Source organism: Cucurbita maxima, unplaced genomic scaffold (assembly GCF_002738345.1).
Source record: "Cucurbita maxima cultivar Rimu unplaced genomic scaffold, Cmax_1.0 Cma_Scf00018, whole genome shotgun sequence".
In the NCBI taxonomy this organism is placed as follows: domain Eukaryota; kingdom Viridiplantae; phylum Streptophyta; class Magnoliopsida; order Cucurbitales; family Cucurbitaceae; genus Cucurbita; species Cucurbita maxima.
The window spans coordinates 287,129-311,834 of NW_019272034.1; the positions used below are offsets into that span (position 1 = coordinate 287,129).

General features: G+C 36.6%; 5 protein-coding genes across 6 annotated transcripts in view; 3 read left to right on the plus strand and 2 right to left on the minus strand.

The window, feature by feature from the left end:
- Window positions 1-1,590: 1,590 nt before the first annotated feature.
- Window positions 1,591-6,491, plus strand: LOC111492616 (DEAD-box ATP-dependent RNA helicase 20-like). Its single transcript, XM_023141987.1, is given in 10 exon segments — window positions 1,591-1,846; window positions 2,809-3,074; window positions 3,193-3,372; window positions 3,467-3,628; window positions 3,799-3,953; window positions 4,442-4,534; window positions 5,080-5,165; window positions 5,277-5,503; window positions 5,751-5,984; window positions 6,119-6,491. Coding segments are annotated over 10 exon segments (1,518 nt in total). The 5' UTR covers window positions 1,591-1,790; the 3' UTR covers window positions 6,178-6,491.
- A 525-nt stretch (window positions 6,492-7,016) lies between these two features.
- LOC111492613 (phospholipase D alpha 4) lies at window positions 7,017-10,240 on the minus strand. Its single transcript, XM_023141982.1, has 4 exons — window positions 9,912-10,240; window positions 9,187-9,747; window positions 7,907-9,101; window positions 7,017-7,648 (listed from the first exon to the last, which is right to left on the minus strand). The coding sequence occupies exons 1-4, from the start codon at window positions 10,002-10,004 to the stop codon at window positions 7,212-7,214; spliced, it is 2,286 nt and encodes a 761-aa protein (XP_022997750.1). The 5' UTR covers window positions 10,005-10,240; the 3' UTR covers window positions 7,017-7,211.
- A 1,297-nt stretch (window positions 10,241-11,537) lies between these two features.
- On the plus strand, window positions 11,538-12,485 carry LOC111492618 (PRA1 family protein F3-like). The gene has a single exon (XM_023141988.1). It carries the CDS (start codon window positions 11,547-11,549, stop codon window positions 12,219-12,221), a length of 675 nt encoding a protein of 224 aa, XP_022997756.1. The 5' UTR covers window positions 11,538-11,546; the 3' UTR covers window positions 12,222-12,485.
- A 958-nt stretch (window positions 12,486-13,443) lies between these two features.
- On the minus strand, window positions 13,444-18,532 carry LOC111492614 (inactive protein kinase SELMODRAFT_444075-like). Its single transcript, XM_023141984.1, has 10 exons — window positions 18,146-18,532; window positions 17,143-17,406; window positions 16,909-17,063; window positions 16,742-16,836; window positions 15,608-16,653; window positions 15,325-15,485; window positions 14,656-14,732; window positions 14,423-14,570; window positions 14,184-14,333; window positions 13,444-13,929 (listed from the first exon to the last, which is right to left on the minus strand). Exons 2-10 carry the CDS (start codon window positions 17,321-17,323, stop codon window positions 13,690-13,692), a joined length of 2,253 nt encoding a protein of 750 aa, XP_022997752.1. The 5' UTR covers window positions 17,324-17,406; window positions 18,146-18,532; the 3' UTR covers window positions 13,444-13,689.
- A 3,924-nt stretch (window positions 18,533-22,456) lies between these two features.
- Window positions 22,457-24,706, plus strand: part of LOC111492615 (serine/threonine protein phosphatase 2A 55 kDa regulatory subunit B beta isoform-like) — a 7,985-nt gene continuing 5,735 nt past the window's right edge. For both annotated transcript variants that reach the window (XM_023141985.1, XM_023141986.1), the window contains exons 1-4: window positions 22,457-22,975; window positions 23,686-23,789; window positions 23,891-23,989; window positions 24,089-24,208. In XM_023141985.1, the coding sequence (XP_022997753.1) occupies window positions 22,864-22,975; window positions 23,686-23,789; window positions 23,891-23,989; window positions 24,089-24,208 (435 nt within the window). In that variant the 5' untranslated portion in view covers window positions 22,457-22,863. The remainder of the gene's footprint in view (window positions 22,976-23,685; window positions 23,790-23,890; window positions 23,990-24,088; window positions 24,209-24,706) is intronic.

Below are 24,706 nucleotides of genomic sequence, written 5' to 3' on the forward strand. Positions count from 1 at the left end.
TAGAGTCGGACATCGAAAGTATAACATTGGGCTCTAAGAAAAGTGACATACAGGATACTGGACCCAAACGATAAATTATGAGATCCCACGTCGATTGAAGAAAATAACAAATAATTTCTTAAAATTAATCTTTTTGAAATCCAACGAAATAGTTTATATTTATGTGTGTGATATATATATAGATCCATGAATAACTAAAACTCATTTCATTTAATATTGGCTTTGTGTTTGAACTAAATAATAATAATAAGTTTATGAGAATTTATTTGTAATAAGTCCCTTATATACACGTGGACCAACAAAATAGTAAAAAATTTAACGCGGCAATGTAAATGTGGTTGTAATAATGCACCGTTTGAAAGAGATTAGACAAACAATAATCTTGATTAACTGCGGGCACAACTCCAAAATGGTGTAAAGAAAGTCAATGCAATTTTGTTATTATTATTATTGTGTAGCTCCCACTTTATTGCACATAAATAACAAAACTTATTTAGATTTCCCATATTTTAATATTTGAATTTATGCACTTACAGTAAATTATTAATTTTTTTAATATTTATTAAAAATACAGCTATTAAATCTGAAGAACATGTTATTAATTTTTGTTATAAAAAGAAGAAAGAAAAAAGAAAAGTATTTTTAGATCTCATAATTTTCTATTTCTGCAAGATTAATATTTTATTTATTATTATTTTCCCTCTCTATTGCATGTCATTTATAATTTACAATTTTTATTAACCAATCGGATGCATAGTCTTCAAAACACAATTAAATTGGTTTAAAATATGTATGGTTGAGACTTTGACTTTTTGGATCTTCTACACTCCGTTGTAGCTTTAGTCTAAATAAATAAATACATAAATAAAAAAAGCTATTAGTTTAATTAGGGTTGGAATTTCTAGCCCATCTCGAATATTACATTTATTTATACAATATTTAAAATAGCCATTCAAATTTTTGCAATCAAAGCTACTTTTAATATAAATCAACATAAATAAGTCAATTTTGGCATAAATTGACGTTAAATGAAATAGACATTTTTCTAAAAGTGAATTGACTAAAATTTATAAAAAAAAATATTATTTCAATAATATTTCAAATTTATAAATATACTCTAAATTTTAAACGCGTGTCTATTTCAAAATGTTTGATTCATTTTTAAACTATGTTTTACGTCTAATGAATTACGAGCTTTCAAATTATAAGTATAGTCCCCGATTGTTAAAGTTTACACATCAGCAACTAAGCATTGCTGCTGATGAGCCTAGTGGGCTCGAATACTTCTTAGTGGGCTCTGGTTGTCGGCCCACGTAGCTTTCTATGAATGGGCCGAGTTCATGGACCTGAATTTAGGTCGTGTGGCGGTTTCATTTTTCAACGAGAAAAAATCAATATTTATTTTACCTAAAAAAGGAGAGAGAGAGAGAGACGCAATATTTTAATAAACTTTCAATAAATGATAACCATTTAATATATGCATTTTACCTTTTTTTTTTATAACAAACCGTACATATCGTTTGTTTTTTCAAATGAATTAAGATTCTTATATGAAATTATTGCGGACATATTGTTTAGTAAGCTTGGATTAAAAATTTTAATATCATTAATATTAATTTGGTCGAGGAAGACACGGCAGAAAGACGTAGCCGTACGATTAGCAAGCCTCGATCGAGTGAAGGGCACAGGGAATCGGTGTCGATTGTTAATCGCCTTTACCGAACTGAGACAGGTTCTAAAACCCTTAAATTCCCGCTTCCGTCACCTTCTTTCCGGCGAGCTTCGGCGCCATGAGTCGCTACGACAGCCGCTCCTCCGATCCCACTTCTTACCGCGACCGTAGAAGGTCTCTCTAACTTCCTCCTTTTCCTCTTTACGCTTTCGAATGTGGGTTTTTGTTTTGGTTTCTGTGGATTTTGAGCCTTTTTTAATGGTTCTAGGTTTTGCGACCTTGTTTAATTTCCACGATAATGTGGGACTTCTGGAATTGGGTAATGGGTTTTAGTTGCTCGGAGAATTACACTGTAGCTGATTGAATAGTATTCAGATTATGGCTTCAGTTGGACTCTTTTCAGCTTTTTCTAGTGGCGAAGGGTTTTCGTTGATTAATCGAAGAGTTTAAAAGCTGTTTTTGGTTTCTGAAATATTTTTTTTCTCTTCCATTCTCATTGGAGCTGGAACGTAATTGCATAATTGTTTATATATCTTGTTTTCTCTTGTGAGGTTTTATTTTACTTTTTCTTAATTTTATAATCGAGGTTATCTATTTAAAAAAATCATGGACTGGTGACTACATAACGTGAGTAGTAGATTTTTGTAAAGTAGGAACTTGATTAATTTATAGAAATAGCTTTCAGAAGCCGTTATGCCGAAGGAACACTTGGAAAAGATTTCATGGGAGAAGGTGGAGGAGGAACGTGGGTCCCATTTAGTGAGGTGGAACTGTGTAAATACCTGCCAACTGTTTTGTTTTTTTTTTTTTTTTGTTGTTCCTTTGGCTTGATCTTGAGCTCCTTCACCTGTTTCCTTATTTTTTTATTCTTCTTTTGAATAAACAAAATTTCGAAGATTAAACTCTCCAAATTAAATCAACTACTGATTTCTCATACCAATCTTCTAAATTGGCCTGTTTACAAGTTGTTTTTTTATTTATTTATTATTATTATTATTGTAGATGTAGCTTATTGTTCTTTTTGGAAATTGATGTATCTACATTGACTCCTTAGGATAAACCAACTGGGTGATTCTATGTTTATTTTCTTAAATGACGGGGCTCTCTCTTTCAACCTGTTTTTTGGGGTGCTGCAGTGATTCAGGTTTTGGTGGGTCTACAGGGTATGGCAATTCAGTGCGATCCTCCTCTAGCAAGAGTGACTATTATGGTTCGGAGGCCCCAAAAAAGGTGGATTTGGATGGATTACCTCATTTTGAGAAGAACTTCTACATTGAGGCATCATCAGTGGCGGAAATGACAGAGAGAGAGGTTGAGGAGTATCGAAAAAGGAGGGAAATCACTGTAGAAGGTCGTGATGTTCCAAAACCAGTCAAGTCTTTCCGTGATGTTGGCTTTCCTGGTACATTCCTTATATTTCATTTATTGGTCATCTTTAAAGTTTAAGCATTATTCTTGAGTGTACATTTTTTCATTATAATTTATGTATACAAATATTATGAACATATGGCGCGTGTCAGATTATGTCATGCAAGAAATTGCCAAAGCTGGCTTCACTGAACCTACTCCTATTCAGTCCCAAGGATGGCCAATGGCACTTAAAGGTCGAGATCTCATTGGTATTGCTGAAACGGGGTCGGGGAAGACACTTGCATACCTTTTGCCTGCAATTGTCCATGTCAATGCCCAGCCAATCCTTTGTAAGAAAATAATATGCAAACTGTAAATGCCTAGCTGTGGTCGTTATGTTCAAATGGACTGATTTCATTTTTTTCATTTCATAATTTTTCTCAGCTCCTGGAGATGGTCCAATTGTGTTAGTTCTAGCTCCTACTCGTGAACTTGCAGTTCAAATTCAACAAGAAGCTACAAAATTTGGTGCATCTTCGAAGATTAAGAACACATGCATATATGGTGGTGTTCCCAAAGGACCTCAAGTGCGTGATCTTCAGAAAGGTAGATGGTGAAATAAATTCAAGATGCCCATACTAACCAAGTTTGAGGTGTCAATGAACACTTCCTTCTTACTACCATACCTAGTGTGATTATTTCTTGTTTTTTTGTTTCCTCTTTTCGTTGTTTATGATAGCAAGATGAATGACCCCTTCTTAAAATACTGACATCAGGAGTTGAAATTGTAATTGCTACACCGGGAAGATTGATTGATATGATGGAGTCACATCATACAAACTTACGAAGGGTTACTTACCTTGTACTGGATGAGGCTGATCGGATGCTAGATATGGGATTTGACCCTCAAATACGAAAAATTGTTTCACAGGTTTAAGTTCTACCTACATGTAATTACATTACTGTCATTACTGTATGTCTTTGGTCTTTGCATAGGCTTAATAGATCTAAAGATAAAAGTTGCAAAAAATATCGAGTAAAAAGGGTAACTTTCTGGTAGTTTGGGACCTGTGGTTTGTTCGAAAACCCCAGTTTTGGGATGTTTTGCAACTCACTTTTCTTCTAGACCTCTACTCTCTTAAATTTTTTTGGGTCTGAAAATTTTGCTGGAATTAGGTTCTGTATGATAATGCCGACTCTAAATGAATCGGCTGTTCAGAAAATTTGTTAAAACTGAGTTGTATTTTCTTGGCTTGTGGTGCAGTCCTGGTTGACAGCCAGCTTTTGAGCCAAGCATTTATGTGTGTTTTTGGTGGCTTTACTTGTGCTCATTTTTTATGGGTTAGTTGGTGTTGACATTAAATTGTGTTGTGCTTAATTCTTATAAGTTTCTCAAATGCTACTTTATTTTCAATACAGATTCGGCCTGATCGGCAAACTTTGTACTGGAGTGCTACCTGGCCTAAAGAAGTTGAACAACTGGCCAGGAAGTTTCTATACAATCCATACAAGGTAAAAACTAACTCATACATCCATATGAGGGGACATAAATATGGTCTTATGCAATATTATCTGAGATTTCAGATTGGTTGGAGGAGGGAACGAAGCATTTCTTATAAGGATGTGGAAACCTCTCCCCAGTAGACGCGTTTTAAAACCTTGTGGCGAAGCTCTTGAAGAGAAAGCTGAAAGAGAACAATATCTGCTAGCAGTGGGCTTGGGTTGTCACCCATGGTATCAGAGCCAGACACCAGGTGATGTGCCAGCAAGAACTTTGGCCCCTAAAGGGGTGGATTCTGAGATCACAACGAAACATTTCTTGTAAGGGTGTGGAAACCTCTCTATAGTAGACGCATTTAAAAACCTTGAGGAGAAGCTTAAAGATGGTTGGTGATTAATATTGATTAACATATTTGAAGATGGTAATTGCAAAATTTTTTCTTCAAAATATAAATATATTACTATTCTTTCTCTTGTGGGTGGAGGGGGAAGGAGAAGGTGGTCTTTAATATTCTTAATGTTGTAATCGACTTTTTTTGTCTATGTAATTTGCCCAGGTCATCATCGGTTCTTCAGACCTGAAAGCTAATCATGCCATACGCCAACATGTTGATATCGTCTCTGAAAATCAGAAATATAACAAGTGAGTGGAGCTTGTGGGATCTTTTGTCGTTTACTTATTTTTTTGGGGATCAATTTCCCATAAGCCGGTCAGGGTATGATAAGAAGTAACTGGTACTGACTAGTTTTCCAGATTGGTGAAATTGCTGGAGGATATAATGGATGGGAGTCGAATCCTGATCTTTATGGATACCAAGAAAGGCAGTGATCAAATTACCCGACAGCTTCGCATGGATGGTTGGCCTGCACTTTCAAGTCATGGTGATTAGAGTCAAGCAGAAAGGGATTGGGTCCTCTCAGAATTTAGGTCTGGCAAGAGCCCTATAATGACGGCTACAGATGTTGCTGCTCGTGGTTTAGGTATGTATTGTATATGAAAATTTTAAGGTGCGACAGTTTATCGTAGATATGTGAGATCCCACGTCGATTGAGGAGGAGAACAAAACATTCTTTATAAGGGTGTGGAAAACTCTCCCTAGCAGACAGCGTTTTAAAAACTTTGAGGAGAAAAAGAATATACTAGCTTATTGAAATTTGTGGCTGAAGCCTTTGATGAACCATTTTATTGCTCTCTCTAATATTTCCTAATAATGTCATTCCATTGCAGATGTAAAGGACGTAAAATATGTAATAAATTACGATTTTCCTGGATCTCTTGAGGATTATGTTCACCGAATTGGTCGAACAGGAAGAGCTGGAGCAAAAGGAACTGCATACACTTTCTTTACCGCTGCTAATGCAAGATTTGCTAAAGGACTCATAGCGATTCTTGAAGAAGCTGGACAGAAGGTTAGTCCTGAACTGGCAGCAATGGGTCGTGGTGCGCCTCCTCCTCCCTCAGGTTAGTTATTTCCATGCAAGTGAAATGGTGTTCTTGTTCCCATTACTGCCAAAATACTTTCAAGAATCAATACCAAGGATAAAAGGAATAGTAGTCAAGAATGTTGTTGAGTATCAACATTTCATCTTAATCAGGTCATGGGGGGTTCCGAGATCGTGGAAGGGGTTTTGGTGGTGGCCGATCATGGAGTTGATTATCAAACTTGATGACTTCAGACAATTATTAGTGTCCTGCAGTCACTGTGTTGCCATTGCAAAAGTGGGTATGCCGAATACTACCACTTAACCCTTCGAACAGATCCATCTACTCTACTTTTACCAACACATGACAGGAAGGTGAAAGTTGTTTGGGAATTTGATGTACAAGAAAGAGTTCTATTTTTTTTTTTCCTAGAAGAAAAATGTTAAAGTCAACGTGTATTTAGTAGACAAATTGTTCAAACATGCTGCAGTACTGTATTTATGATCTTTTCTATTGTGTTGGAAAGTAAACCTCTTCATTATTTCTTCTATGAAATTTCATTAAATCTGAACAATATTTTTCTACCGATTAATTGTCACAATTTTTAAAGCATATGAACTAGAATGAAGTATATGGATTAAGGTTTTTATGGCTAGTTTCCAATGTTATCTAATAGATATAGTTGTAGAATGTAAGTAGGAACGGAAAAAAATCGCCTTTAATCCATTTCCTATTGTTTAGTAGGAATACTCTTTAAAAAGAATATCCTTCTATATAGTAGATCGATATGCTTAACGAGTTGCATGAACCGTAACTGAGACTCCATCCCCAGTTCTACGAAGATCTTTATGTACTCACAAAGAAGAGTCTACTCTAAGACAAAGAAGAGTCTACTCTAAATTTAGGCCCGACCTATTTGTGTGTTTATATTGAATTTGAAATGAATGAATTTGGTACCCCTATCTATCAAGAAGATTGAGGTTGATGAAGAAAATGCTTGTCCTTTACCAATTTATGAACGCTAGTGAAGTAAGAAGCTTTTATGTGAAGGCTGGTATAGAAGATGATTATTGAATGATGAACTATTTCTTCTTGGAAAACCTTATTAATGATTTATTCACAGTATACAAACGTATAAATGAAAAAAGATTTGAACTTTTCCCTCCAAACCACAAATTCCCCTGTTGGGTCATCTCATTCATGGATCTTCGAGCAAGTAAATGCAAACTCAGAGCTTGGTCATCGCCATTCAAGTCTCCATTAAAATTAGGTCGTGAAAATGGGCGGCAAGAACATTGATCTTCTTCCTTTAATGGGGCATTTAGTATCAGGAAAATGACCTCCATTTTCTTCCAAATCCTCAATCGATCCGTCCTGTTTTACCTTCACAGGGTACGTTACCAGATGAACACCTTTCATGTCTGCAACTTCTTCTCCACTGTAAATTTTCCACGATTCGTCTGCTATTGAACGAACCCTTTCAACGCATTGCAAGTTTTCGGGGTTTAAGAACACCTCTTCGAATCGTTGAGTATGTTCGTACCAAAGCGACAAGCGGAATGTTGAAATGTCTCTTCCATTTGGCAATTCTTTTCCGTCGTTTTCTAATTGGTAGCATCCGATCGCTATTTCTGTATCACGTTCTCCGTCCATAGATCTTTGGTTCACGTTTGCGGATCCGATCAGAAGGTACAAATCGTCCACTGCAAGCACCCACATGTTTATGGTTAGTTTCTACTTCTTCTACACTTTTGCTTTAAATCGTAGTAATTTGAATATGTAATGAACCCATCATCACTTTTATGGATAATAGATTTGTCATTTGTGTTTGTTGAAATGAGATCCAAAACTCATAAATCAATTCTTTGTTTGTTTTGACATTATTATGTTATTAAAACTGCCCTCTACTTGTTTGTTAAAATGCCCCTTAGAAACGATGCTCGGAATACTTGAAAACTTACCTATCATGACCTTGGAATGGACATAGACCATAAACCTTCTACGGTGTTGGGCACTCCAGTATTCTGTTGCATGTTGTGGACTGTGAGGGGGAACAAAGTCCCACTTTCTCTCTTCTTCTCTGTTCGCAAGGCAAAAGAAATTCAAGTAGTCTCTTGGATGGGCCTTCTCCCCAGTTTCTTGGATTGCTTCTCCAATCAATCTATACATCATTGTCATTGTCTGCCTGGTCCAATGTAGCATATCCTCTACTGATTCACTCTCTGGTGGCCCTTCTGGCCACATTGGAATCACTACATAAACTGCGAACTTCTCCCTTGCCTTGATCTTATTAGCCACCTTGAGCGCAATCTCGATCGGTATTAAATTCGTGCATCCGCAGTGTTGATCTTTGTCCCACAAGTGACACCCTCCTATGAAATATTGGTTTTCGATGTAAATAAATCTCTCGGCTCTTCTGATAGCTTCGACATACGCCTCGTGGATGGTGCGTTCAACCGTCAAGTTTCTGAAAACTTGGCTGGCAGACAAGTGGTCGATAGATCGAAAAACTTGTACGTTCCAATCCTTTTGTGGGTTTGTGTTTGATTCAAGTGGGGGCATCAGTTTTAGTAAGATGCTTGTTGGGACTAGCAACGAAGCATCTGATTGCTTAGTCCATCGTTGTTCAAAGTTTGTTAGTATATCCCAAGCAGCTTCACCTGTTACACGAGCATGAACATCATGCCATGGCTCTCTTGGCCCTCCTTTTTGAAGCTTGGCTCCTGATATACTCGTTTGGTAGAAATCACAGCAGTGGGATTCTGTGTTCAAAGTATGGAACAATGAATGTTGTTCTGTGTCATAGCGACCATCACAAAGATCTAGACCCCCAATGAAACTCATAATCTCCCTGTTCCTTGCGTTGATGTGAGTTTGAGCATCTACTGTTATGGTCTTCTGATGATGAGAGAAAATTGGTGGAGACATAGGATGTAATTTGGGGCACAACCTACATACAACTTTCGAGTTCGAGAAATATGCCCGAGCATTTTCATCATGTGTTTTCATTATCCCAGCATTCTTGATGACGGGAAGGGATGTCTCGTCGTCCCATATCATTAGTCTCACTGCTACTCCTTCCTCTGCCTTCTGCTTCAACAACTCACCAAGCTTTACTCCCAAGGCATAGGGTATATCAGTTTGAGGGTCTCTTACCTGATCACCAAAAGAGTATTAGCGGTTACAAATTCATGGACTGAAGTTTGTAATTTAACAAAGATAGGTGATTGTTTGTATTTACCAGCACCATCTTTGGATTGAAGGACCAGCCTGCAATGTAAACCAAATGCTTTGCATTATCTATGGCCTTATACACATCTTCCCATAGCCTTCTTGGCGCACTCGAACCGTGAAACGGAGGTTGAAACGTAGAGACATGGTGAGCATCTTGATACAGAGTCACATGACAGTTGGACCTTAGAGGAAACGTTACATTTCTCAGCCCCTTGTACTCTCCATTTTCCAGCACCTTTTTCCAACTTAGTTCATATACTGCCGGTTGAAACCATAGCATGAATCTAAGTCTGAGCTCTGGACTCGGCTTCCCATTTTCCATAAGAAGTGGAAAGAATCCATTGATGAAACTTGATTCTTTCAAAATCTGTTGGGCTTGGATCTGGAATCTTCCCAATACAGAACGAGTTGTTCTCATTGTAATGGTGATGGTAGATGTCAATGGATGCGCACATAGAACTCGGAATGTTTGGTTCCAAACACGGTCATATTCGTGGTTTGTCCGAGCAACCTCTATGTTGTTTATCTTGATGGTCACATAGCTTTGCTTTCCTCCAGAAAATATACACTGCAAGAGAGAAAAAGCTGTTGATGTTATTTTCGTGACGATATAGAAATTCTATTATTCGACGTATTAGACAAAGTTGAAAGTTTAGAGACCTATAAACACAACCACGAAAGTTCAGGGACTAAACTTGTAATTTAACCTCATTGTTATGGTACAGGACTTACATCCAGAGGTGATGACGGTGTGTATGTTGTTGCATGGAAGACGGTAACTTCGAGCGTGCCGTGGAAGAACGTATGCTCTCCCTGAACTGTCATAACTTGAAACAATTTTGTAGCAGAGTGAGTGAAAGGAAGAAGGGAGAATATGAGAAGTTCTATTCAGGAATTTGACGTGTGTCTTAAATAAGAAATGATAAGGTAGGTGCTGGAATTAGATAAGCAAGAAAGGAGGAGAGTTAGCTTGGAATTGAATGCAAAGGGTCTGAATGGAAGTTGGAAAAACTTGTGGAATTTTCCATGTCAATCTTAGAGGTAACCTATTGGCCACTATTTTATGCTTCAAGCCCAATTCTGTTCAACTCCAATCACATTTTTCATTTCTTCCCTTCAACACCATACCTCTCTTCTTTTTCCCAACGGAATTAAACCCTATCTGATTACGTGATTAATCCCGTATTAACCTACTAGGAAGAACAATAATTTGGTATGACCGTTCATTTGTGACCATATACTAAAGAAGTAATTAGGCTTCTTATGATATCACATTACCCCAATTGGTCTTTGTGTGAACAAGAAGTCGTTTTGTCTTTTAGGTTAATAATATTAAGTAGAATAATAATAGATTAAAAATTAATGAAAGTTAAGATTTGAAATAAACAAAAGAAGGCCCAAGCCCAAGCCCAAGCCCAAGCCCTTAGGTCCAATTGAACCGAGGTTGGTCAAGTAACATGTCATTATTTAAGAGAAATTATTCAAATAAGAAAGAGTATAAATATGTCGAAAATAAATAATAATTGAAAGGAAACAATAAGAATGCAACATGGGGAATTGGGGAAGTTGTTCGTTTCCATTTGGTATTTTCCTTCTATGATATATTTGATTATTTATTTATTTATTGAAAAACAAAGCAAGAAGGACTATATTGCCGAAAGCATGTGCTTGTTGGTACAAGTGGCACTTCACCAGGTATACCCTACATCCACGTGGCTCTTTCCCATTCGCTCCCTTATACTAGTTTAAGTCATAATTATTGTAATGCTTAGATTTGCATCATAAAATAAGTCACTAGAATTGTAAGTCATAATCGTTTAATTTCAACCTATCTATCTCACGTCAACCGATCTCACATCTTTGCTGGCTTTCTTGGGCTCTTCTACGCCGTCCTGTTATTATAATTGCCTTTGTTGTCCCCACGAAGCTTAGTGTGGTCTTGTCCACACTAGAGTCCAACCCATATCTTGTTTCAAATAGTGGTTGAATGTGTTGGATTTAATTTCTTTATTCAAGGAGGATGGAATCACCTATGCTCACTCCCATGCACATTTTTCATTTTCTTTCTAAAAAGTTAGTTTTTGTGATGGTTCAATTATACTCACTAAAACCAGAATTATTTTCAATGGTTTAGATGGTTTTAAAGTGGGCTCAAAAAGACTCTTTCAAAACTATTATAATTGAGCGACCGTGTAACTTTTTTAAGGGTTTAAAAACAAATTTAAGAGTGTTTTTATGCCTTTTTCTTCTTTTTTTTTTTTTTTATTTAAGAAAATTAAATAAGCTCCAGAAATGGAGGAATAGAAAGTATAATTGCATAATTTAATATATAAATTAAATTTGAATAAAATAAAATAAAATGAATAAATGGGTCAATTTATTGGCGTAGTAATCAGTGTTGATTTCAGATCCCTCATCATTTTCTTCATCTCTGTCAATCTCCAATTCTCCCAAAACCCAGTCAAAACCAAACCCCCTTCCTTCTCCGGCGGCATAATCATGACCTACGGCACCATTCCGACCTCCTCCGCCACTGCCGCCGCAAACCTCGAATACATTTCCCGCGCTAAACAGCGCTTCAAAGACGGCCTTGGCCACCGCCGTCCATGGCGTCTAATCGCCGACTACCGCTCCTTCACTCTCCCTTCCAACCTCCACGACACTCTCGCTCGCATCAAAGTCAACCTCGCTTACTTCCGTATGAACTACGCCATCGTCGTACTCGTAATCCTCTTCCTCGCCCTCCTCTGGCATCCGATTTCCCTCATCGTCCTCATCGTCATGATGACCCTCTGGCTCTTCCTCTACTTCCTCCGCGATCAGCCTCTCATTCTCGCCGGCCGCGTCGTCGAGGACTGGGTGATTCTCCTCATTCTCTCGATTTTCACTATCGGCTTCTTGTTCTTGACCAACGCCACGCTCAACATTGTCATCGCGCTTCTGATTGGCGCCATCGTCGTTGTGGCGCACGCCGCCGTGAGGAAAACAGAGAATCTCTACTTGGATGAAGAAGCTGCTGGATTGATGGCTCCTGGATCGTGATCGGAACTCATTCCTGTTCTTAATTGTAGAGGTTATTCTTCCATCTTCTTCTTCTCCTGATTCCTTTCAGTGATATCTGTTCTTGTTCGAATTTAAAATTGATGAAACTACGTAATTCGATTTCTGCTTTCCAATTCCACTTGATTTATCATTCTTGTGATGCAAATAGGTTTATTGTTCTTCGTGTTCTTCATTTTTCTTTTCTGATTTGCTCTGTTGACTGTTTATTTTGTGTTGTAACTGAATTTATTAGCTTGTAATTGTCGACATTCTGATTATTAAGTTACTTAAAAATACCTATTTCAAAAGTCCAATCCTTATATTTACTTTTTAAAATTGATAATCTCAATACTTCAGAGAGGGAAATGTTTATGCACTGTCAAAAGGATGCATTGGTATCTTAGTGATTAATGGTGGAAATAACAAGGTATTTATAGCTCAATTAATGCATATAATTAATTATTGTTACTTTAAAGAGAGGGCGGCAGCAGCTGGCAAGTGTTTAGTAGGCCCCACATTTCTTAGTCAAGCCCTTTGTATATAAAGGCTTCCTACTTTGAGTGCCTTATTTATTTATTAATATTCTTTATTGTGTAGTTATTCAAATATTGTTTAATATATAATAAATATATAAGTATTATTAAATTAAATTAGGAAGGAGCAAAAAGGAAAATAAAAAGTTCCACACTCAAGCCCCATTTAGATAGCGTAGATAGGATTTATAATTTAGTATTTGTAGTGGATAGAATATTAAAAAATAATATTAACATTAATAATAAAAGAATATTCAAACATTGTATATATTGTCTAGAATAGTTCCTTTGATTCTCCATCAAACCGTGTAAGAAAGGCCTCCAACCTCATATTATTTAAATATATTTTAATAATTTGTTAAAACTAAAATAAGGGCTTTGACTAAATAATTAAAAATGCATGGTTTAAAGATAGAAAATTAGCAAATTAAAATAGATATTTAAATAGTTTAAGTATTCCAATAAAATAAGTAAAAATTTAAAACTTTAAGATGAAATTTAAAACTAAAAAAAGTTAATAATATGTAGGGTTGAAAATAAGTTTCATTTACCAATCATGTCAAGTTTGAATGAATAACATGCCTACATTGTAAAAATGGTGCAATTTAGTTGATTAAAAGCTCCCATCATCACAATTCATCCCTATCGGTACCAACCAAAGAGATCGAGAGAAGAAAGTAAAATGCATATTCAAATGTGTGAAGTTAGGAGATCACCTTCATACAGGTTTTTTACCTTACACAACTTTCCTAAAGAACTTACACAAAAAAGAACCCTTATATTTTCCAGTGACTAATAATACTAAAACTATGCACAAACAAAAGCTTTTAGTGAAGAAAAAAAGAATTGCCCAAAAGAATGAATCGGGGAAGTACAAATTCAGTATATAAAAGGATGCAGTATAGCATATATTCTAAGAATCCTTACCCACTTTTTTACAAATCACTTCCACTTGAAGTCCTCCTTGTCTTGTCCCTTTCCCAGTAACTTGGTCTTAAGCTCTCAACACACACCTTTTCATTGAACCTCTCTATGGTCTCTTCTGATAAGGAGCCACTGTAGTTTTGCTGCTGCTGTTCGGTCCACATCCGTCCACTCCGATTTCCCACATCGTATCCCGGAGTTGACAAGTAATTAGCATCCACGACGAGGTCGCCCTCCAGAATCCGTAAAACCTTCACAATTCAAAGGCAAAATGAATGGTCAAGTCCATTCATACTCACTTGTATCACTAGCTTTTAGACACATTTTGATTTCTACCACATTCTTATACAGAAATACAATATCTTGACAAATGATTAAAGGCACTTAAACAAGGTTCTTCACCATAAAAACGTACTGACAGATGATCCTCAAGGACTGAAAAGTAAGTGCTATGAGCTGTGGACGTTGTTTCTTATAAGATGGTTTTAGATGTGATGACTCTCACCTGTGACATACGAGGCCTGGCGTTAGGATCCCTTCGGATGCATAACGATGCGGCGTGCACCATGCAGTACACCTCATGCTCCGTGAAGCTATTCCCCAACCTCGGATCAATCAGTTCGTCAATGACAAGTTCATCCAACAAGGGGCGTGCCTGACATGGAAAAACAAAGTATGAACAGTTACGAACTTGAATGTAAGAAATGAATATTGAAGTAAGGTGTTAAACTTTAATATTCATACCCATTCAGTGAGACACTGTTGACCTTTCGGCCGACCAAGGTCCACAGCTTTTCTTCCGGTGATTAGCTCCACCAGTACTACCCCAAAGGAATAAACATCAGCTTTCTCTGTGATTTGGCCACTTTGAGCATACTCCGGAGCCAAATACCTACACCACAGAAAATCAACTCATTCAATATGATATGCAAGTAGGCATCATTGATAATGTGTACGTGATATGATCAGATGTCTACCCAAATGTTCCAATAACTCTTGTCTCAACGCCGGTATCGCCATCAGGCTGCCACCTCGCAAGGCCAAAATCTCCAACCTAGTAGGAAAAAAATAAAATGAAAATCAGACATTGCCTTGAAGAAATGTTTAAAGGAAACCAGAAGAATGATACATCAACTTCAGCAATCCCAAGGAAGATAAGAACATGCATAGACTATGTTCAGACTGTAGGGTAGTTTGCGATGCACTGCTACCAAATATTGTCTTCTTTATCTTTCGGGGTTTCCTCATGGTTTTTAAAACATGTTTGCTAGAAAGAGGTTTCCACGTCCTTATAAAGAAAGCTTCGTTCTACTCTCCAACTGATGTGGAATCTCACAATCCACCTTCCTTGGGGCCTAACGTCCTTGTTAGCACACTTTCTCGTGTCCACCCCCCTCGAGGCTCAGCTTCCTTGCTGGCACATCGTTTGGTGTCTGGCTATGATATCATTTGTAACAGACCAAGCCCACCACTAGCCAATATTGTTCTCTTTAGGCTTCCTCTAAAGGATTGTAAAACACGTTATAAAGAATGTTTGTTCTCCTCTCCAACTGATGCTCACCGTTATTTCTTTGCCAAAGAAAATCTATGAACGCCATGGGAAGTATTTTATACATGTTTGCCAAGAAGAAAGGAAATTTTGGTACCAGTGGTTCAAAATCATGGGTGATAAGAATGTTGTTCGGCCGCATATCCCGGTGAACAATGCAACCTACTCTACATTCTTCATGGAGATATCGTAGCCCCCTCGCTGCTCCCACAGCAATTTTCTGCCGTGCAGTCCATCCTAATGGCTCTTGTTGGCGTCCTGAAAAAATTATACCTTGAAACTTACTCATCAAAGCATTTAACCAAAAACTGAAAAAATAATAGTAATAACAAAACATGACCAAATGATAGATGCAAAAGTGCTTAAAGTCAAAAGATTACCATATAAATGAGAATCCAATGAGCCATTGCAGATGTACTCATAAACCAGTAACCTTTTTTTCTCCTCTATACAAAAGCCAATCAACATCACAACGTTTCGATGTTGTGCACAGCTAAGAACTTCGACCTCTGAACAAAATTCATGGTCTCCCTGAGAGCTAGCTAGTTTGTGCTGCTTGACAGCAACCACCTGACCATCCGGGAGTACCCCTCTGTGAACAGATCCATATCCCCCTTCTGCAAGAAAGTTGGCTTGTGAAAATCCACCTGTAGCGAGCTCAAGCTCAGCGTAGCTGTACCACCTTGGAGGCTTCCCAAAAACTGGTGCCTTGTGTTGACATATTGAGCATAATGGAGGGGGTCCTGGTGGCGAGTTCCTGGATAACGAAACTGCATCTCGAACGTCCCCATGAAAATCATTGTCACTTCTATGGCTTGACATTTCAATTCGAGCTTCTCGATCAAGTTTTGAAAACTTTGGTTGAAAAGCTTTTCTTGTTGACATTTGGTTCATATCATCAAATCTCTGTGACCTTCCAGTTATGTGTTGTGAGGATTGAAGATGAGAAGAACTTAGAAATTCTGTCATCCATGGTTGGAATCTTAAGCTCCCTGAAGATACAGATAAATTTTCAATATCCAAGTCTGAACTAGCTGCATCTACTTCTTTATTTTCCTTGATAACAAACAATTCCTCTTTCTTTGTATCTCCATTCATTTCAGAGTTGAAAAATGGTGAAGTTCCAGGATCGGAGCTCGACACCGACGACGTTCCAGCTTCGGTCGCAGTAAAAGGCGTGCCCAACTCTGGACTGCTACTGGGGGTCACAACCGGTCCTCGAATAAAATCTAGAGGATCATTATGTTCTTTGTGATGGCTTTCAGACCCTTCATCTATATCAAAAGGTAAGGGAGAGAGCACTTCTGGTTCCTTTTTTCCAGACCCAACCAGGTTCAAGCGAAGAACTTTAGGCTGAGATCGCTTCATTACCACAATGTTGCATTGTAACTCTTCCATGCAGCATTTCTCCTCATGTTTGAGCTGTCTGAAACAAGTAGGAAATTACATAACACATTGTAGAGAGAAAAAATTCGATGTGGGATAACTGAGAAGTAGGCAGAAGAGGGAATTACTTGTCTAATACAACCCAGGAAGCATGAACTCTCTTAGCCTCTGCAGTAACAGCCCCACTAGGTGACCCAGAAACAATTTTAATTTTCACATTTATCTGCAACATAAGAGGTTCAGTTTCAAGAAATATGTTACTCCTTAAACATGAGAAAAACACTAAGGTTCTTGCCTTATTTGGATCATAAACATCATGAAGCTGCAGGATCATCTGCGAGCAGGTATCACTAATATCATATTTCAGCTCCGAGGTTGTCCCAGAGTGAGATTTCTTTTGACCGCTGGCACAGTCACCGGAAAATCTTGGAAAACCCCAGAATTTTCTACCTAAAGAATTCGAGGTTGGATCGTCACTAAATGCTTCAGTAGTTACATGGATGAAAATGAGGGAAACAGAGAAATGTACCAGAGGTTTGAGAAGGGACAACAACAAGCAGAGTTATGCAATCTCCAATATGAACAACATGAGTCAACGCCCAAACCAATGCAGTTTTAGGAATTTCTTTGGAAGCCTTCACAGCAACAATCACCTTCTGGACATCGTCAGAACCCTTGTCCTGCTTCCCCCGCTTCTGCTCTCGACTCATTACCGCGTTGAAATTTCTACACTCTATAAGTCAATTCTCACACCCCAAGAAGCAGGTATCGCCACTGCTGCTCAAAGACATGGCTGAGGAAGAACCAAACCAAGAAACATATACATTATTGGTCTGTCCCACAATGTTGGATTCAAGTAATATTCACGACCGACATGCTTATAATTCAGTCCAGCCAACAATGACAAGACCCTTTTCACACCAATTTACATACGTTACCACGCAGCATTTTAGAGCATAATCTTAAACATCCACATACCCCAAAACTTCATTAACCCTTGTTCAACTTAAAAACAGAGAGAATCAGGAGATAATTTGCAATTTGTAAATAAAAAAAGGAAAGCAAACCCATATGGAGAGTTGATTTCTCTATTGGTTTTTTAGATAACCACCTCCTCTGAGCTATCAAATCATCAGAAAAAATGGCTCTCTCTCTCAACAGGGATTTGAGGGGAATTCAGAAAAAAGATAGTTCAGACAACAACATGGTTCACTTCTAACGTCCAAACAAAATAGCATCGAGGCAGTGACAAGACAGAAGCCAGCTCTTGTTGTTGTGTGGTGCAATGAATGAATGAGAGGCGAATCACTTCACACAGAACCCAGCTGAAAAATGAAATCAGTCGCTCAAAATATGATGAAAACCACACATACAGAGCTCTTACACTCGCCGCCCACATCGACCTACCGATTGAAAACCCCCCAAAAACAATCTTCAATCAAAACAGAGAAAAAAGAAAAAACAGCTCAGAAACATTTAAAAAAAACAAAACCCAGAAACAACTTGTCATCCAAATCCTGGCGAGTGATTACCTTTTCCCTTTCCCCTCTCTTCCTTCTGATGGGTCTCATTCTTCTTTCACGTAAAGCCAGTTGAGTCACAAAAACAAGCCAAAATGGGTCCGAAAAGAGAGGGTAGACTGAATTTGTAAGGGAAAACAGAGCAATAAAAACAAGATCAAGAAATTGGGTTTTCTTTATTATTTCTCTCTTGTTCTGTGCAATGCCAACCACCTCCACCCAGCCCTGAGCTCAGTACAAGAGTTTTTTTTGGAGAGAGAGAGAGAAACTGTTGAGTGAAAAGAACAATCAATCAGCTTTGTGGTATGTGTGTCTCAAGGAGAGAGGAGGGTTGAGGATAGAGAAATTTCAAAATCCGTTGGGTCACTCACAAGGGAAGCTAATATCAAAATCAGTTTCAGAATCACAACTCCCACAACCTTTATCCATAAACTTTCCTATGATTCCACGTTTCACATCTTATAGAATGCTTTACATATTCCATTTGGTGCTCATTCTCTTCTTTACTCAATTTGAACTTATAATATTAAACTTCATACCATACTAATTCATCTAATCCAGCGCCTTCAATGTATTGTTGATAAATATTATATTTTTTCAATGGGTTAATCTGTTTTTGTGAAAAAACCAAAATTTTAATTAAAATTATAATATCTTTTAACTGTGGGGAATAGGGAGAATGAATACAAAAAAAAAAAAAAAAAAAAAAAGCTGAGGATGTATGCTGTGCTTTCACCAGCCTGCAATTTAATCAGTTTCCTCAGCAAGTTGCCGAATGAAGTTTTAGTTTGCCAATTTTCTTTAAGGCCCTTCCATTGTAAAGTAATTACAAAACTATCCTTCCTACTTTGGGTTTTCAAATACTATAATTTCAAAAATAAAGGAGAGGAATTTTGTTTTAAGAATATACTTGGAAGGAATAAATGGACCCCATTAACTTTATTTTTATTTCTTAAAATATTTGATTTTGAATTAAAGGCTTTGGTTGATTGAACACAAAAAATATAGAGTATGCTCTAAATTTGAATGGAACCACTTTTCATGTGACCTTATTACCATATTGTAAGATTTTTTTAGGTATTATTGGGAAAAGTGTGGTTTTATTGTATATATAAAGCTACGCCTAAATGTTTGAGCCAAAGTGGGTTGAAGTTTCCAAAGACATTATGCCACTTTTGATTGGTTAAAGATCTTCCTTTTGAAAAATGGGATGAACATTCACACCAACACCAACAAAATAGTCTTTAACCAAGTTAAGAAAATTAATATAAAGTTTCTATTTTTTAATTTCAAACTTGCAAGGTTCTTAATTAACATAATGCGTAAACCTTCCGATCTCGAAGAATTTTAGTGTTTAAAAATGTTTGGTCCGAAAGTGTCTTAAATTGAGCCTCCCGTCTCGTGTGCGAGTAGCTCTTTCACCTTATCATTCTCTCTAAGGTAAATCAAGATTAAAAGTAGATAAACGTTCTCACTCTTTTAATCACTCTAGATTAATTAAACTCAACCGATATAATTTTTTACCTACAAAATTCAAATACAAATATAGGACAAGAATCTACAAAAGGGAATAATTACTATTTTTATTTTCAATAGTTTTATTATATTGTTTTTTTTTTTTTTTTCCTTTTTTGACATTTTTTCAAAATAAGAGACGTTGGTTTTTTCTACTTTTTTTTTTTTTTTTTTTTTTTTGGCTTTACTAAAAAAAATTGAATTTTTTTTTNACCCAAAATTGTAAATAAAGCAATTGGTGGGGGCACTTTCTCCAACACATCTGAAAACCATTTCAATTTTTGAACCTTCTCATTAATGCAAAAACGTGAACTCAACCACAATCCCAAGTGAGCATTTATAACAGACAAAAGAAAAATCTCCACCTTCCCATACTCTCCCATTCGCAGGGCCCTACGTGGGTTCCACACACCGGGATTGTCCCCGTCGCCTGTCACCGTTTCCCAACGCCGTCGACGCTTTCTCTTCACGCGCGCCAGAATTCGGTGAGAGATTTACCTCACGGATGAGTGACTGTAGCACCTACTCCCTGCCGCTGCAGTGACCAGACGACGTTTTTGGCGGCTGACGTCCTCGGCTTCGATGCCACGTATCCTGGATCGTGTCGCAGCTTTCGAACCCTCCTATTTAAATTTTTTTTTTAATTAAATTATGTTTATTATCATTTACTTTATTAATTTCCTCTCATTATTTTTGGCCATTTCGACGAGAGACAAAAATAAATAAAATAAATAATGTGGTTTGTTATAAGTGTGTGGTTCATACATTACGACCCACGTTTTCATGCATGTTTTTATATATCTTTCTTAATGGATTGATATATTAAAAATTTTACTTTAAATTTTAAAAACTAAAAATAAACAATTTATTATTGAATTAAAGAAAACCTTGATACTAATAATTAAAATAAATATGATAAATATTTTAAAACTAAAACAAAATTTACAATGATATTAATCATATCATGTTAATGCATGATTATAAATAAAATTGATTGAAGCGTGATTTGTGTGACAAGGAAGTTTGAGGAAGCCAACTTATTTTTCTCTTATTTTTAAATAATCTAATAAATATTGTATTATTTAATGACATAAACATGAGTTCAAATGGGTCACACAAATATCTACTCCATCCTATTTTGTCTTTTTGTATATATTTTTTGCAGCATTTGTTTTTTAAATCCTTCTATTAAAGGTTTTAATTAAAGCAACTTTTATTATCATAATCCCTAAATTAAGCTCATAAAAATCAAGTTAGCAAACAAAATAGAAATATGAAACCAAATAAAAAAAAAATACATTGCAAAAATAAATAACAACCAAATAATTAATAATAAAAAAAATGCAACTTATTCATAAAAAGGGGAGGAAATTTTGGAATATCTTGGAAGTAAATATATTGGGGGCTGTGAAATTTTGCAAGTTAATGTGAAATTAGGTAAAATCTTTGCTGAATGTGAAGCATTATACGTGGGAATTGCTTTAGTTTGTCTAATGTGTAGAAAACATTGTTCGACAAACTCAGCTCTGGGGCATTGGCTTTGTTCCCAATTTTGGTGGCATTCATTGGAACCATATCTCTGTCCTTTGTGCTACTTACCCACTCTTCAATAAGGACGTCGAGTCTTAAGAGATAGATTGTGAGGTCTTATAATAGTTGGATAAAAACTTCTCCTTAGTAAGCGTATTTTAAAACGGTGAGTTTGACAACGATACATAACGGGTCAAAGTGGACAACAAAGTTAGGGTTCGCATTTTGAACTTCCACCCTATGGTATTGAGCTAAAAGAGGTAAAACTCATTTGTATTCTAGAAAAGAAGTGGACGATTGGAAGATTGTTGAGAGAGAGAAAAATGTTGGATTAAGAAGCATACACGAAAAAGAAGAATGAAAAGGAATCAGAATCCAAAGATGAAAGAATAAGAAGCAGAGAGATAAAGAGGAGACAAACACCAAGCTCCATTCATGTACGGACGCCACCCAATTGGAACCAGCAGCTGCAAGCTGCTAGGCTTTTGCTTCTGTGCTTTGGTTTCTGCCCTCAGCTACCCTCCATTCATGTTTCTCCAATAATGCAGCTTTTGCCCTCCTCAATAATACAACTACCACAATTCTATGGGGACCTCTATGGCCTTGGGGCCAACAATACACACTAATTTCAGACGTGGAGTTCAGCAACCATTTTGAATATGTATGAAAGGGTTATTAGGAGGCGTACCAATTTTTACAACATTTTGAATAATCATCTTAGTAATTATAAGACGTGGATTTGGATATATGCGTGTCCTCTAATAATCATTGGATATATGATTATAGCTTTGATTTCTTATACTCCAATCTAAGTATTTAAATATTGGTGGATACAAAGAATGAATCGTTTCTAAACAAGCCTAGAGTGTTACCTGGATGAAATTATTAATGGGCCGGAGTCCTTCCAATACAGTCGGTCCATATTAGAAGAACTGATAGATGGAAAACGTGTATTATTGTTTATTTTATTTTGATGCTATTTGAGTGGGTATTTTCCTTGTCTAAAAAATCTGTGTTTGTTTTAAAAAAAAAATATGAAAATTTAATAAGGTTTAGAGGAATGATATTAAAGCAATTGGATAAATTTAAAACCATTCAAACTAAATATAGGAATGAAAACTAAATTTCCACTTTATTTGATTAAAAAAAAAAAAAGAAACCAAATTAAATTAGAAATAACAAAATTCCCTTGAAGCCAGCATTCTCACACGTGCAGGTCACTTTATCGTGACCCTCCAAGATTATAATTTATACAGAACAAATTTTTATTAAATTAAAAAAAAAAAAAAAAAAAAAAAACCCCGGTATTGAAGAGCTACACCAGAAGGAGAGTGTTTTCTCTGGCTCTACAAACCGAAGGAACGGTTTGCTCAAACTCTGTCTCAATCCCATAAATCTTTTTTTGTTCCTGATAATTTCACAGCTAAAAGCTCTAGATTCTCATCTTCGACGGAGAAGAAATCCCCGAACAAAGTGTTTCAAGTTTTTCTCAGAGACTTTACGCATTTCCATGCTCAAACATCGCTGAATCGGGAATGTTTTGGTGGGGTTTTGTTTTCTTGATGAGTTTTCGAGCTGCGATTATGTGAACCCCAGAGCGATCGGTTGATGCTGTGATTGGATTGGCTGGATTTTTCCTTTTTGCTCTTCTGTATCTGGGTGAGTTGGATTAGTTCCCTGGAGATATGAAAGGTGGCGATGAAGCTATGCCAGCTCCGGCGGCCTCCTCACAGCCTCTGGAGTGGAAATTCTCGCAGGTGTTTGGTGAACGTACCGCCGGTGAAGAAGTACAGGAAGGTATTTTTTCACATTGGACTCTTGTGGAGCATCCCATTTCGGTTTATTTGTTGGATCCAATCGGTATACTGTGCATCAGTTGCAATTAGGGTTTTTATCGTTTGTCCGATCTATTACAGATTGGTTCTGAGTGATTCATTTTCCATTCCGTGGGTTTGTTGAGTTAATCTAATTTGTTGCGCGTTATTTTGGCTTGAAATGGGAGATAAGCCGGTTTCAGTTGCAGAATAATTTAGGAGTTCTATATTGAGTTTGTATTCTTCCTTGACGATATCCAGCATTAGTTATTTGTCGATTGATTTAAGTAGTATGAAACTTAATCCGGCAAGTCGCGGTTATAAGTGTGTTTAAAGTTCTTGTTAATATTGCATGCGTTGAAGTATTGGCGTCAGCTCTTCTAATATAGATTTAAGTTTGTTCTCGGGTTAATGGCTGGAAATAGTATCAGTAAATCCCTGCTTAACGTCATGAAAACTCACGAGTCATACAGATTATTGATTTTGTGCCTTGTAAATTGTTATAACAATTGGAAATGATTGAACGAAATTGGGTAAGTTTATGATCGTGTAGTTAGTATGGGTGAGTTCAGGAGCTTTGATGTAGAGCATGTTTGAGAGAATAAACATACGCATGCAGCATTGGCATAAATCCTGTAGTATTTTGAGATCCACATGGGTCTTAATCTTCCCTGCATTGTTACTTCCTTGCAGTTGATATTATTTCAGCCATTGAATTTGATAAAATGGGCGATCATCTTGCTACTGGCGATCGAGGTGGTCGAGTGGTTCTTTTTGAGAGGACTGATAGAAAAGATGTTAGTTTGTTTTTTACCTCTGTGGATTTTATTCGTGTGTTCACTATAGAGGACTAATTATGGATTCTTGGTTATAAAAGTTACTTATGTTGCCTTTGTAGCATGGAGGAACGAGAAAGGACTTGGAAAAAAAGGACCATTCAGTTAGTAGGCATCCCGAGTTCCGTTATAAAACAGAGTTCCAGAGCCATGAACCCGAGGCAATCTTTTTCTTTGGCTATATCTGCACAATTCTTTTCTTTTCAGATTAAAGGTTTTGATATTATTCTAGTACTCACACTGTGCCTGCATTTTTATAGTTTGACTACCTCAAGAGCTTGGAAATAGAGGAGAAAATTAACAAAATCAGATGGTGTCAAACGGCCAATGGAGCACTCTTTTTATTGTCTACGAATGATAAAACCATTAAGTTTTGGAAGGTAGAAAAGTGACATTGTATGATATTTCCAAAATTTTCAGATCTTGATTTGTTAAATTGCTAGAAGTGTTGTCTTAAAAAAAGGATGGTTTTAAGTAAATTGCATGATAAGCTGCTTTAACCTGCCTTTTGATAACTATGATGAAGAGATATGTTTGATTTTCTTCGGAAGTTTGTTTGTCTGGATGTTTATTTATTTATTTTTCAGGAAGATCTAATTTGATGAGTATATATATGATAATAAACTACTTCCTCACAAATGTCAGTTAGTTGGTGGTTAGTAGTTATTCTTAAGTTTTGACTTTTAATTATGCTTGAGGACTTGATTTCCAATACAGGAGTTAGTTTCTGACCTAGAAAACTTATCTAATAACTTGTAATCCGAATACTAAAAGAAAAGCTGAAAATAGAAACTCTGTAAATATTTGTTTTCTATTGTTTATGCTATGCTTTTTTTTTTTTTTTTTTTTTTTTTTTTTTTTTTTTTTTTTTTTTTTTT